Source organism: Anopheles stephensi, chromosome 2, assembly GCF_013141755.1.
Source record: "Anopheles stephensi strain Indian chromosome 2, UCI_ANSTEP_V1.0, whole genome shotgun sequence".
Classification (NCBI taxonomy): Eukaryota; Metazoa; Arthropoda; class Insecta; order Diptera; family Culicidae; genus Anopheles; species Anopheles stephensi.
This window is the reverse complement of record NC_050202.1, coordinates 39,791,055-39,806,222: the sequence shown is the minus strand read 5'-3', so window position 1 is coordinate 39,806,222 and position 15,168 is coordinate 39,791,055. Positions and strand designations below refer to the sequence as shown.

At 48.4% G+C, this 15,168-nt stretch overlaps 2 protein-coding genes across 3 annotated transcripts in view; both read left to right on the top strand.

The window, feature by feature from the left end:
• LOC118507877 overlaps positions 1–9,847 on the top strand; it is a 49,461-nt gene extending 39,614 nt beyond the window's left edge. For both annotated transcript variants that reach the window (XM_036047088.1, XM_036047089.1), the window contains exons 4-9: positions 3,407–3,835; positions 3,905–4,795; positions 4,867–5,085; positions 5,157–6,758; positions 6,841–7,392; positions 7,460–9,847. In XM_036047088.1, coding sequence (XP_035902981.1) covers positions 3,407–3,835; positions 3,905–4,795; positions 4,867–5,085; positions 5,157–6,758; positions 6,841–7,392; positions 7,460–8,460 — 4,694 coding nt within the window. In that variant the 3' untranslated portion in view covers positions 8,461–9,847. The remainder of the gene's footprint in view (positions 1–3,406; positions 3,836–3,904; positions 4,796–4,866; positions 5,086–5,156; positions 6,759–6,840; positions 7,393–7,459) is intronic.
• Positions 9,848–10,712: 865 nt separating this feature from the next.
• LOC118507876 (E3 ubiquitin-protein transferase MAEA) lies at positions 10,713–14,199 on the top strand. Its single transcript, XM_036047087.1, has 3 exons — positions 10,713–11,225; positions 11,701–12,674; positions 12,750–14,199. The coding sequence occupies exons 1-3, from the start codon at positions 11,187–11,189 to the stop codon at positions 12,919–12,921; spliced, it is 1,185 nt and encodes a 394-aa protein (XP_035902980.1). The 5' UTR covers positions 10,713–11,186; the 3' UTR covers positions 12,922–14,199.
• Positions 14,200–15,168: the final 969 nt, after the last annotated feature.

The window sequence follows — 15,168 nt, the reverse complement described above, 5'->3', positions numbered from 1 at the left end:
CATCGGAAATTAGCCTTCGAGTTACAGTGGCCGTAACCAAGTTGTTGTGTACGTTTTGCCGAGTTTAAAACGTATTTATCTCAAAAAAGGAAAAGATTCAACCATTTTTCATGCCAGCACTACAACTTTAACGATCATCATCTGTTCTGGAGCAGTAAAACCAAACACACCGCAACACAACACCGTGTTTGCCATCACAGCTCTATCTGCTCATCTGCTCAGCCGGATGTGGCTGGCACGAAATTGACGACAGCAAACATTGCATCGCGCTGCGCTCCAGCTGAACGAACTCCACTTCGTTGGCAATTTTAGATTTTCACAACAAAATTAACGGATGATGAGGACATCCCCCATTTTACTCGGGAACGCTCGGCGGTTCGTAGAGCAAGTGGCAGTGGCCAACTGCTCGGTCGTCGACATCCACTTTTCCCAGGCGTCCACTGCCACGAGGGCCAAGCCGCTCGTAGGATAATAGTAGCTTAATCGTTGCACTTTCGCTAGCATCATTCACGGTACCCTCGGACCCACTTGAAAGCTGCTGGCGGGAGTGGGAAACCGGTCAACATTGACCACCGGCCACAAAGTGGACTTTCCATTTTTAGAGACCGAAAGAGTGCGATCGTAAACCTAGCCGGGTGGAAGTTGATGGCGATGCCTCGATATGGAACCCACCGCCAATGTTTCTAGCTCTTATTCGTGTACCGTTTTTTGTTTTGGTTTTTGAATGCAGGAAAGAAAGTAATCACATTATTTTTCTGTGTTGCGTGTGCGTGTGTCCGTGAAAGGCGTGCACTCGTTGTTGTGCAATGGAAAAGCGCACGTAAGTATGCCAGTGAGTGAGACTTGAAATTTTGTTTCATAAGATACTTTATTCTTGGCCACTAACCAGTTTGGTTGGTCGGTTTTTGAAGCTGTGCTCCAGCTGTTGGTTGCATTTGATGTGTGAAGTGTTTGCCTCAGGTCGATGCACTTTACTGGCGAACTCAATTAAAGTCATGCTTTCATAGCGAATTTTTCCAATAGTGCTGATGTAAATTAAATTATATATGAAATGTAATGAATAATATGGGCGGCCCGGTAGCAGTGTCTTCACACGGCAGGATCGGGGTTCAAAGCCCATCTGGGCTGTTTCCCTATAGTGAGGACTGACTATCCAACTATGTGGTGTAAATAAGCCTAGTGAACCAGAACTGGCAGGCATAACCTAATAGGACGTTCTATGCCCTCTGCTCGTTCTGTGTCCTAATGCTTGATATCGAGGATTACTATTCTTATCTTCGATAAAGATAACATTTTGTAGCAATTCTAAAAATGTCTGTTGTCAAGAACATGGGGATACGACACTATACTCTCATTTTCTCGTCATATCGACCCGGTGTCCAACAGAGCATGGAGATCGCTTGACGTACTTAAACAGGTTTGCGAACCGTATTTGAACTCATTAGTCAAGTCCTGTCCATTGATTTAGACACGTAAACGGCATTAAATAAGTACAGAAGCCTTCCTCCAGGTTTGCTACAGTTAGTTCGATAACGAACCGCTGTTGAACCTACCATGCGAAGGAATGCTCGATTCGGAAACCTCCGCACAGATTTCTTTACTTTGTTAGAATCGCTAGAGTCGGGCGGTTAACCTTTTGTCCTGGATAACCAGGAGAAGTTTTTAACCCTGGATCGATGCCGGCTTATTTCGCCTAATTCTTCCCATAGAGTGGGGAAACACCAAAGATGTGTGGGACCAACATCCGCAGGGAAGTCAAAGGTGAAACGTTCCCGGATCTGTACGTTTCCGTGAGTCTACGTTTTTACCGCATAGCCATTGTTTATAATTATGATTTCCATATGCATGCATATTGTCTGTACTGACTGTAGGTAAAAACCTAAGAATTCCTGGAGTGTCTCTTTTAAGGATCTCTGGAAGATCACCGTTCCTTCGCCCAAAACTCCTAACGGATCACCAAAATGTACGCCATTATATGCTAAAATTTAATTATTTCCCTGCATTCCGAATTCCGTGAAAAGTTTTGTGCACAACTTTTAACGATCTTGCACCAAATGCCTCTTCATTCCGCCCTTTTTCGGCACTGACTGGCTGATTGTTCAAGAATTCATTTGCTTCCCAACTCATCCATCAACGGCAATGCAAATGCAATTTGGTTCCCACCGGTTCCGGTAATCTTACGTTCCAGAATCCAGTGCGCCTTCTGCACCACTAGTGACCATGGCATCTGAAGATGATGATGATGATGATGATGGTGATGGCGAAATTCAGCGCCGAGAGATCTGCATATTCTACCAACTTCTCAAAGACGCCGATAGAGCCGTTCATTTGTAATATCTGCCGAATTTCGTGCTACACACGTTACGCTTGCCTTCGATTCCCCACCTTTCAGCTTTGCTAGCGAAAACAATCGCTGTGCGACGGAGCGTTTCATTTACGCGACGCATATTCAACACATTCCAGCTTTCCTGGTGACGAGACCGGCAAAACCTTCACGCGAACCCCTGCTAGCAGGTTTTGTCAATCGTAGATTTATGCAAATTATCCACACCAGCCCCAAACGCCACACGCCCTGGCAGATGTCTTGGCTCCCAACCGCTCAAGGCTGCCAACGGAGCGCGTCTTCACGCTGTAGCAAGACTTGTGACAACGGCGTGTGCAAGAGTACAGGAGTGCGCTTTGGCAAAGGGGCTATAGCCAATGCTATGCCGAAGAAGTGCTTTGGGGACGTTTCGGGTTTGGGTAGAATTCACCTTGAATAAAGTTTTGTGCCCGGGTGCCCGGATGCTAACCGGTAGCGCAAATACAGTGTCCGTATCGCATGGCACCGGCAGCGCGTACTTGCGCTGGTGTCAAATATGCTCACCGCTCGTGCACTCGGACGACCGGTCAGCCGGGCCGGTTTTGGGTGCAGTCACAGTTTTGCAACGGTGAATGGAGTCGACCCGCAGGACGTGAAGCAAACCAAACCTGTTTCGTACCGGAGCAAAGCCACCCGAAAGCGTTGGGGTCTCGCTCGTCCAATTAGCTGATAATAATCGGGTGTCTGTTATGTCTGCTTCGGGCGCAGCTGGAGCGTCGAGTCGAAATATGAATAGCCGTGCTACAAAATTGATCACATGCTGTGGGATGGGATGGAAGCCATCGAGAGCGCATGAAAAGGATTGATGGTGTCGGGAAATACAGTAGCTTTTAAATAATCTCTCGCAGAGCAGTCGAGGAAAGAAAGTCAGTATTAGCCAGACATTCTTTAAGCGTTTTAAGACCTTGACTTGCAATCCTTTTCGAGAAACGCACAGTCTCATTTGATCGTTGCCATCCTCTCAATCGTCAGCGGCAAGGATAGCTGTTTTGTTCGTTGAATTAACTCATCAAATACTCATCGTTTGTTCGTCCTTTCCAACAGAAACGCTAGAATTAACCGCATGTCAGCATCTGAGGCGAGCGGAAGCGCGTCGCGCCAAGTCATTAGGCGATAGTCTGCTGCAAACGGTCCGGATACCGCGCTGTACTGCGCTAGGCGACTTCGAACCGGTGCAATGTTCCAACGAGCTTAACGGAACCGAGTGCTGGTGTGTGGATGAATATGGCGTGGAGATCACGGGCAGCAGGCGCAGTCACGCGGACGATGTTAACTGCACTCGGGTGGAAAACCACTGCCAGGCGTCCAGCTGTCGCATGTTCTGTCCGGCTGGATTCGCCAAGGATCTTGCGTCCGGCTGCCCCATTTGCCGCTGCCGAGATCCGTGCGAGGACATTCAATGCCCCCGAGGTCAGCAGTGTGAACCGCAGGAGGTCCAGTGCAAGACCGAACCGTGTCCACCGATTCCGACGTGTAAGTATCTAGATTCCTAGCTTGGCCACTGAGTTCGATTAAATAACGTTCTGTTATTGCTTTCTGCAGGTCGAAAAGCACGCAGTCTGAATGATCTTTGCCCAGCGGGACAACCGCTAGCGATCACGGGCACCATTCGTCCCTTCCTGTGCGGTACGGATCCGGGAAAACCCAGCTGTCCGCCGCTGTACCGCTGCTTGGTCCAGGGTGGTAACGATTATGGCGTATGCTGTCCGGCTTCACTGCAGTTCGAAAAGCCCGGTAGCTGCCCGCGTGCAAACGAGATCGAATCGACGGATAGTGCTGGGTTCCTATGTGGAACGCCTTGCAGCCACGATCTCGAATGTCCACAGATGCAAAAGTGCTGTCAGTCGAATGGGTGTGGACGGAACTGCCAGCAGCCACACAATGTCACCGTTTGCCATCAGGCACGCATGCTGTCGGAGTTGCTGTCGGTGAATGAGCGTGAGGGTCGCGGTTATGTGCCACAGTGCGATGGTCCTGGTGGAAGCTTCTCAACGCGCCAATGCTCCCGTAATGGGCTGGTGTGCTGGTGTGTCGATCCGAAATCTGGCAACAAAGTGAAGGGAACGATGGGAGCGGCTGCCACCGTCAACTGTGAAGGTGTGGAGAACATGATCGGAGGTCGCAGTGGAGGACGTAGCGTGGATGGGGCGCAAACGCTCTGCGATCACAACATCTGTGCGGCGGTCTGTGAGTACGGGTTCAAGAATGATCACAACGGATGTCCAACGTGCGAGTGTTCGGAACCGTGCGAGGGTTACCTTTGCCCAAGCGGATCGCACTGCGAAGTGGCCAAGGATCCGAAGTGTGAAGCGTACTCGGGACTTTGCTCGTCCGAGCCGGTCTGTAAGCCGGATCTGGTGTATTCAAACCCGTGCGAGATTGGAACACCACTAGCAGACAACATTACCGGTGAACTTCTGTTCTGTCATATGGGTAAGCAGGAGATTACCAGCTCTCTTATGGTGTAGATTTCGGATGATCACGTTTCTCATTCTTCTTCCCAGATCGTCCAAAGAGCCGCGAATATCAAAGTCGTACCTTCTTCGACGATGACGAGCAAGACGAAGAGGAAAACGGTCGCAAACGATCGCTCTCGAATACGATCATGTGTCCGATGGAGACGCACGAGTGTCGTAAGCTACACGGTGAATCACGCAGTGTCTGCTGTCCTTTGGTGACCGAAGGTGAAGACGAAGAGGTGGCAGAAGAACGTCAACAAACGAGTAAGTAGAGAACTGGCATGAACAGTCAAAGGGATTCGCATGATAACACCAAATATACGTTTGTGTTTCAGTGTGCGAATATTTGCGTGACTTCTCCGATCGCATGGAGGGTACGGTGGAAGGGATGGAACTGGCGCTACCCCCACCATCCTGCACACCGGACGGAGGTTACCAGGCAATGCAGTGCGTCACCCGCAAAACTAAAGTCAAAATGTCGGAACAGCGGAAGTATATCGAACAGAACAGCATTCGTCGGATGAGAAAACTTCTGGAAGATGCATCGGCCGCAGGTCATGCATCCTCCCCAACAACGACCACTTCCACTTCATCGACCATCCCGGAAGTTAGTTCGGCTAATCCGCCGGTACGTGTGCGTCGTGCTGCCAACCCGGGTCCTGACAGCACACTCAAACTGCTGCCCGTTAGTAGTGACGCGGAACAGATGGTTGGTGGTGATGGTGCCGCCGGAGCACTGTACAGCATGCCCAGTTATCTGGCCGTTCAGGCGCGCTCGGCAAAGATTATCGATTTCAACCGTCTCGAATCGAAGAACGGTAACGCAAACCTCGACAAACCGGACATTAAACCATCGACCTTGCTGAAACGTCCACTCGTAGTACCAACGCTTCCGACTCCTGTGCAGGAGCAGCTGGTAGAGGTTGAGGTTGAGGAGTGCTGGTGTGTCGATGGCTTCGGTACGGAAATTCCCAAGACCCGTGGATTCAACGCAACCACCAAGAGCTGTGAAGCAAAGCGAGAATCGCTCGGCTGTCTGGATCTAACGTGTCGAATGGGATGTGATTATGGGTTTGTGTTGGACGCGGACACACAATGTCCGTCCTGTGAGTGTCGCGATCCGTGCGATAGTATCAACTGCCCGGATGGGCAAGAATGTCGCTCGGTTGAGGTTTCTTGCGAGGGAGAGTATTGTCCACCAGTTCCAGCTTGTTTCCCGAAGAAGCCCGGGCAGTGCCCGTTCCTGGTGCCACCCGGCTCGGAGAACTCAGAATCCGACTCGTGCGAGTACGAATGCCGCACGGATGCACACTGCGACGGATCGAAACGGTGCTGCTCGAACGGTTGTGGAACGCAGTGTGTTGAGCCACAGCTAAAGACCGCTTGTCAGCATCTGCAAACGATCCAGCTTCATCAAGCGTCCGAGCTGGGCATTCCACCGAAGCAGAAGTACATTGCACAGTGTGACATCGATGGAAGCTTCCGCACAATTCAGTGCGGTCCGGGTAATGTGTGCTGGTGTGTGGATGAGTTTGGAAATGAAAAGAGTGGAACCCGAACAAACAATGGGCAACCGAACTGTGAGCTGTTCCCGAAAACGGAATGTCCACTGCTGAAATGCCGACCGTGTGAGTATGGGTACAAGATTGATGCGAACGGTTGCAAGACCTGCGAATGTCGCGATCCGTGCGGAGAGATCTCCTGTCCACGCGGGGAAGAGTGTCAGCTAATCCAGGTGGAATGCATTTCGGTGCCATGCCCAAAGATGCCGATTTGTGTTCCGATTCGAGAGTCGGTCTGCCCTGAGGGACTTCCGTTGCGTTCCAGTGGTCGTGAGATTGTGTGTGGACCGCAAACCGATGCGGACACGTGTCCATCTACGCACATCTGCCAACTGAACCCGATCAGCAACCGTGGAGCTTGTTGTGGAAAGACAAGTAAGTGGAGAAGCTAACCTTTCGGTGAAGTTTTAAAATTAACGAAATTAACGCCCTTTTTGTGCCATTGCTTTCTGCCCAGGGGATGTTTGCTTCGAGTCAATCGATCAGAGCTGCTTGCAGGTCGCAGAATCGGGAGCGGAAAGTAACGAGCTGGACAGTATCACGCGATGGCGCTTTAGTCCTCGGCTGAACAAATGCGTCCCAGTAACACTGCCCCGCGGTGTTTTCTGCCAGTCGAAGAATCTCTTCCACAGCGAGCAGGCCTGTAACGGTGTTTGTCCTGTACTGTCCCAGTGCGAACGACTTCGGTTGAAGAACGCAATGGCCGCAAAACGAGCAGGACAACCAAACACCTGGTTCCAGCCCCGCTGTGATCCGGAAACTGGCTTCTGGAGTCCGGTTCAGTGTTTGGGATCGATGGGAGCTACAGCAACCGAACCCAGCGCAACAAATGGAACGGCGCAGCAAAAAACTAACCCGGATGCGCCAGCCGCTGTTGGAGTATGCTGGTGCGCAGACAAGAAGGGTGCTCCGGTGAAGGGATCGCTCACGAAAGGTTCCGAGCCGAAGTGCAGTAGTCGACAGGCGCGTCGTCGTGGTGACTCGATTGAGACGTCCTCCAGCGATCCTGGCAAGTGTAGCACTGGATTCTTTTATGATCGATTGTATTAACATTGCGCTTTGTCTTCCGGTTACAGTGATGGAAGAACTGATCCGACAGATCACGTTCCTGGTGGACGAAAACAACTACCTGGCGGATGAGGAGCTAGAACCAGTGCAGCCGGTCTCTGTCGCCAGTGCCAACTATGCCCCGGAACCACGGTACATCGGGTCGGTGTCTTCAGCGACGGAGAAAGTCATCGAGCTGGCACGCACCGCCGAGAGTCGAAACTATATCAGTGACAACGTTGCCGAGCCGATCGCGAAGCGACTGCGTGCTTCTGCCACACGCTGTCAAGCGCTGCAGATGGCTGCCTCCTTCCCGGTGGCTTGTGATGAAGCCGGATCCTTCGAACCGATGCAATGCAACGGTGATACGTGTTGGTGTGTGGATGCGGCCGGCAATCAGCTACCGCTATCTAGTACGTTCAAACGCGGCCAACGATCCTGCCTCTTCACACCGATCGACGTGGTGGAAATCGAGTTGCGGCTAAATAATTTGCATCCTCAGCGTGCTCTGCTGCACGTGTATGAAACCCTCCGAACGGAACTGTCCATGCTGATAGGCAGCATTTACGACAACTACCGGGTGCAAGAGAGTGCCGACGGAAGCGTCACACTGCGATTCGATCTGATCGAAAGCACCAAGGTGGACGACGCGTACGCAATCGAGGAAATGGTACGCGACGGAGCGTTTGCACTGTATCATGGGCAGCTGGTAGCGGACATGACACAATCACGGTTCGCCCATCGCATTTCGGTCGGCGTTCCACTGGCACAGCCATCGTCCGGTATCCCGGAAAACACCTTCCAGACGATCGTGTTCGTGCTGGCGACGGCTTCCGCCTTCCTTGTCGCCATCTTTGTGGTGTTTGTGATGCTGAAGCGTGGCCGCAGCACCAAGACGAAGCACTACACGAACGGGGATAAAATATTCGCCATCGGCGCGGACAAGTACGTTGACTACAGCTCGCCCATCTTTGTGCTCAGTGCCAACGATAGCAAATCAATCCAGCAACAACAGGATCGTTCCGATTAATCATCAGTTGTGGAGCTGATGATCAATCGGGAATGTTTCGTAGGGCCGGAAGGTTTTACCACTAGCGATCTTGTTGCGCCAACATTCCGCTGCACACGGTGCATCCTTTGCTCCGGCGTGCACCGGACCGTGGGTCGGCTGGATTTTGTTGCACATTGCTCCCAGAGCCGATGATGAAGGTTTCTATTACACTTTCACGAAATTTATCTACGGAAACGGAATTGCACATGTTGTTGTTTTTATACTGTACATATTGTGGATGCTCTCTGCATCTTTCGCTACGAACGCAGCGCAGCGATCATAGATAAGGAGAAGCAAATGGAATTGCACTTCATCTTTGCCAAACTTCGTATAGTTCCCGTTTCCCCGTTTCGAAGAGCTTCCGATCATTTAAAACTGATTTCTATCATTCCGTTTTACACTGTCGCCAGTCGAATTGTGTCCTCCTTTTCCCTGAAAATGCTTTTTAAGTGCTCCCGAGTGGGACATCATTTCCATCGGTGGAGATTGCGAGGTTGGAGATTGTGTAAATAAGATTGTTCAAGCAAGCTAGTTGAGATTGTCATCAAACTCTATTTGGAAAGTTGGAATGTCTGCAAGCCTTTACTAAAATTACCTAGAAGTGTTTAAATTCACAGCCAAGGCTAAATCGGAGAAAACAAAAATCAAATCACGTACACAGGGTCTACCCAGGATAGGCGAGTACTGAAATTTTCGTCTTACTCAAACACAACCACTAGTACGTGAAACGGTACAATTTCTCTTATCATCGCGTCTCGTTGATGCCTTCTTTACGGCCAACGAGATGCGAACCCTTACGATCAATCAATTAAACACAGAGAAGTTTCCCGAAGCTAGTGCAGCCCAATGTACGGTGAACGTTAAATGAGGCGGAACATGCTATTTATTTATTCTTTCCCCCACCAACAGCTAATTCCCCGTCCAGCATTTCCACCTCGTTTATCTCTACCTCTAGGAAGATTAGGCAGATTTTTCCAAACTGTAAAATTGCTCACTGCCAGCCACATTGGTCCGCAGCAGCGTGTAACTGGCAGATGACGTGTTGGCAGCTTTCGGCTCGATCTAACTGGCTAAATTCTGGTGCTCTTATTAGTCTTTTCCTTAAAGTACGTGGGTATGGTATCTTTAACTATCTTTCTTTGTTTCGAAACATTTGTACATAAGACTCTACACTACAATCTGGTGATAAAAAATTATTTAAAAAAAACACACACACACAAACACACAGCAACGGATTACGGACGTTTCGGTTAAAATGCGTCGAGCGCCAAAAACCACGGTGTACCACCGATCGATATTCTCCGTTAATGTGACCTGTTATTTTGTTTTGTTCGAATAATGAAATAAAGAAGATCAAGATAAATAAGTTGTGTGTATTACGTTCAATTATATTCGCTGCATGCGCTTAGGAAATTATTTTAATTCAAGGTACAACCTACGATACAGCCTAGCGAATAAAAAGTCTTGTCCTGTCCTGCAGCTGTTGTAGTCCTACATACGGAGGACCAATCTGTGTGGGATATGATAAGGGTCTCTTCGTGTTAGAAACTGGCGCTTTTCAGGTAAGTCGCACATTTGAAGGTGAAGAGGCCTGGTACTGGGAATTACTTTGATCATGATATGATAAGGCCTCCTTAAAGAACAGAATGTGTATAGAGATGTGTAATAATAGAGATTCGAGGTCTCTTGGCAAACGAAGTCCCTTTTCGATGATCTCTCTTAGTAGACGAGTCTTCTTGGAGTACAACCCTTGCACGACGAGATAATATGGCTCTTTAAACACGAGTTCCTGAAGAAACAATGAAGTTTTTTGAGAGAAAAGGTATTCTGAAAGAAAATTCACCTAGACATCGACGCCGTAAAACTGTCCTCTTTTTCAACAATTTTAATAATTTTAAGGTAAGTTGCAAGAAGCAAAAACTAATCAATAGGTTAATTAAAAGATCTACAATTTTTCACTAAGTATCATTCATTTTTTCGAATCGAACTCATCTATTGGCATATCAGAAAAACTCAATACCGTAACCTACAGTAAATGTTTCCAAGTTACGTTTTATCCTGAATAATTTGGTTATTTTTAACAGACAATTTGAACGAGCATTTCTCACTGTTCTTCTGCGTTACCACATAACAGACGCAGCTGTGACAGCTAACCGTTACCAAACGTCAAATCAGTCATATGGGCAAATCTCGAACCAAAACAACAAACATCTGCCATCTCGTTCACTCTACCGCCAGCGATAGCGTGTGCGACCGAAACGACCAACATTGTTGTTGTGGCATAAAAGAAGCTGTGATATTGAAGACACACACGAACACACGGAAAAAAAGACTCGCGAGAAAGGCAGTAAACGTAGGGGCTTTTGGTGTGCTGCAGCGAAACATTTTCTTTCGATCCTCCTCCGTTCGCCATTGCCAATCGCACGCGCCAGTGTTTTGCGCGACACCAGTACCACCGTTGCTTCCTCCAAAAGTGCACCCAGCCCTCATTATAGTGTCTAGAATGAGATGTAGTTGGAGACAATCGGCAGGAAACACAAACGCAATATATTCGGCAGTGCATCGTTCTGGTTTGGGTGGTTTCATTGCCACCATTGTTGCAGGGCACGAACAGCAGTGACGTCTGGTGTGGAAGTTTTCTTGAGCAAACAACACAACGCAACGTAATCTCTAGCACAAAAAACGGACGCTATCTGCAGAGTATAATGGCCGAAATCCGTGCAATGGAACATCCATCGCTGAAGGTAAATATGTTGTCCCCTTGTTGTTAGCGTTTGTGGAATGTACCACGGACCGGCCCCCTTAATTTTATCGCTATTTGCGTCGCAATAGTGAGCCGTATCCGAATAGGACGGTGAATCGGTTACATCTGCTGCTACCAAACGGGCCCTATTTTTCATTTGGCTGGTTGGGGTTGGGCGATGAAACAAAATGGTTCGCTGGCAGGACGACTCGCCACTTGTCAAATTCCATTTCAATTTTTGTTCCATTTTCGCACCTAAGCCTACTTGTCTGTTCACCATCCCAACACCCCACACCACCAAACCGCAGCACACCGTTCCTTCTCTTGCACAAGTCGATGTCAGCTGTTTGCGTTTGTTTAGACGGAATAGTTGGGTGACGAAGAAATGATTGCTTGTTTATCGCCAGCAAGCACGGCCCCATCTGTGTCCCTTGTTATTACGGCTAATTGGTGTTGCATTGATGTTCTCGTTCTAGGTACCGTACGAAATTCTGAACAAGCGCTTCCGAATCGCTCAAAAAACGTTGGACCGCGAACTAAGCCAGATACAGAATGTGGCCTCCGAGCTGGAAAAGGGCCTGACGGAAGGTTCCGACAGTACGGAGATATCCCGTCTGCTGGGCGGCGTTGTCGAACGCCTCCAGGTTCTGAAGCGTAAAGCGGAAGAAAGCATTTCGGAAGAACTTTCTGCCGGATACGTTTGCAAGCGACGGTTGGAGCATCTGAAGCAGAACGTGAATCCTCCGGTCGATGCAACGACGCTCGAGCTGCAGGCGGCCGCCACGAACCAGTGGAAAAAGATCCGCCTCGACCGGATGATAGTAGAGCACTTTCTGCGCCTCGGGTACTACGACACCGCGGAACGGTTGGCCGAGCGGAGCGGCATCCGTGACCTGACCAATCTGGACATCTTCCAGGTGACGCGTGAGGTCGAACGCGATCTGGTGAACCGCTGCACGCTGAAGTGCATTGCCTGGTGCAACGACAACAAGTCGAAGCTGAAGAAGATCAACTCCACGATCGAGTTTCAGCTGCGCGTGCAGGAGTTTGTAGAGCTGATCCGCGAGGACAAGCGCCTGTTGGCCGTGCGCCATGCCCAAAAGTATTTCCCCGCGTTCGAGCACGAACAGCTGAAGGAGATTCGCCAGTGTATGGCGCTGCTCGCATTCCCGGTGAGCACCGAAATCGAACCGTACAAAACGCTGTTCGATCCGCAGCGCTGGCACGATCTGGTGCTGCACTTTCGGCTGGAGAACTATCGGCTGTTCCAGCTGCCGGCCCAGTCCGTGCTGAGTGTTGCGGTGCAGGCCGGTATTTCCGCGCTCAAGACACCGCAGTGTTATTCGTACACATCGAAAAACATGAACTGCCCCGTGTGCCAGGAGAGTGTGAACGAGATAGCGGAGAACTTGCCCTTCTCGCACTGTGCCCAGAGCCGTCTAATATGCAGGTACGTTCAATAAATCGCAAAAACACGGGAAGAGCGGTTCCCTAGTTTGGTTATCTAACTATTTTTATGTTTTAGAATCACTGGTAAACCGTTGAACGAACACAACCTCCCGATGATGTTGCCGAACGGACAAATCTTTGGCCAGCAGGCGATCGAACAGATGCGTCGCGAGAACGACGTGCTGGTTTGTCCCAAAACAAACGAAACGTTCCGCTCGCCAAAGATCGAGAAAGTGTTTGTGATGTAGTAGCATCGTCGGTACACCCTACGGCCCACGGACCCGAGCTGCGCTGGATGCGTACCAGAAGGTGGCCATCCCGGAGGCTGGAGGACACTGCTGTACTGCGTAAGCGAATTTATTCACCGTCGCCTACTGTTTGGACGTTTTTTTCTTCTTGTTTTAACGCGATTGATTTAGCTGGATGTGAAATATCTAAAGAATTTCTTTTAACTTGAACTCTTCTCTGATTTTAATGTAATTATTATTATGGTATGAAACTGCATCGCATCGAATTAAATCCTTGGAAGTGAAGCAGTAGAAAGGCAACAAACACACCAAACCGTCGCTCTGCATGCTGAACGTATTCCTTTCCGTGTGATCCCCTGTAGATGTAGATGCACACGAAACGCCAACGCAAACCAAAAAGCTTGATAATTTATCCAAAATGTTCGATCGATTCAGATTCCTTTTTCTCTGTTTGTTTTGCTTCCTTGCAAAACACTCACAAACCCACGTTACAGACTTACCGTTTTCTTAATTAATTTTGTCTGTTTTTTGTTATATGCTTGAAACATTAATTTTGAAACAAAAAAACGAAACCGAATCCAAGCCGAACTCTGCTCCACAGCAGGATGTTTCGTCGCATCGCAATTTGTAACTTACAAACAGTTTCGTTTATGCTATCGTTAGTATTAAGTTCAATGAAAACTAAAGCGTGTGATCTACTCTCAGCTACAAGTAAGACGCGTTCACTGATGGGCACTTGCCCGAGGGTGAACTTTTGATCAAAATATCTCCAATATCTGATAATCTATAAGACTTCGTTGCAATAGAGCCTATGCCTGTGAATCAACCGCTCGGGTATATGCAGTGAGGTGATCGATCGATCCTTACGCTTTTTTTACCTGTACCTTACAGTGTTATTAAGGAGAAGTAGCGAGGAATAGAACAGGAATGACCTCGAGGGAAAAGAAAAAGTGACGCGGCAGATTGTGATGATAAGTTAAAATGAAACGGAATCACGAGTCGACATCGATAACAACCAGAAGAAATTTTGCTGTGGCATAACCGACAAAACGATTTGTCTGCTAAAAAGCACACACGCAATCGTACGACAGATCAAGTCAAACGCAATACAATTTAATTTTGCATGTTACTGATAAGAGAAACAAAAACGCAGATTTGAAAGATGGCGCAATGTGGATGAGAAGCGGCGAGATTAAGAGTGACACTAAATGGTTTGCTATATGATTTTCAATAAAAAAAAAGATATACAAAAGCAATTTCATAGCTTTTACGCAAGCATGTACGCGGTACGTTGTTGGTTAGCTTCGATCGCTTCTTTTCCTTTGCAAGATGTATAAAAATAATGATAAAATCACATCATGCCTAGGACCTTCACTTGCTTTCACTGGATGAAGCCATCAGTTCGTCAAAAGGGATGAAATGAGGTAGGTCAACAAGGTTCGCCGATTGGCTGATTTATAGGACATGGGCCCGGAAGAAATAACCGGAGTAGTGGATGGACTGCATTATCCGACGACTTAAGAATAATAACTCACCAGTTAACAATGGAATAAGATTCGAACTGAAACAAATGCTGCATCGCCACCATTCAACTACAAAATCTTGGAGAAGGATAGCTTTGCCCATCTCTGCGCTGACTTCAAGATCGTGCATGCATGAAATTAAGGCATTGATGCGTATCTTACAAAGGGGTTGGCAGACGGCTGTATTAGACCAATAGCAATATCGAGGACTTCTATAGCAGGCAAAGATTGCGAATCGCTGGTAGCGCCTAAGTCTTACACAGTTAGCTTAGCCTTCGCAGTTCCGAACTCTTCCGCCTACCTCATCATGTTCCCTGTGTTCTTCTACTACTCAAGCTACTACGCTCGTGTTGGTTGAAGAAAAATCTATAGTCAATTAAATTAACTCTTTGTGGCAGGTCCGCTATGGTATACCCTAGTGTATTACTTTTTCTGTTGAGGACTGCAATGGACGATTTCCAGTGTAAGAAACGGGATTTGAGCGTGATGGAACCGTTGGAATCTCTCTGCGGATTGCATTGACATTTACATCGACGGGTTTGGATGTAAGGCTTATTGGATGGAGAATTAATCCGAAGAAGATAAAATACTTACTCTTCAGAGGCTCAAACTGCCGATAGAGCCGACTGTGAAACAGAGTATAAGTTGACAGCGAAGCTCTCGAGGTGATAGAGGGGATAGTTCTACAACCTAGTTGGTTTGATGTGGCAGTGGCCCCAAAGAC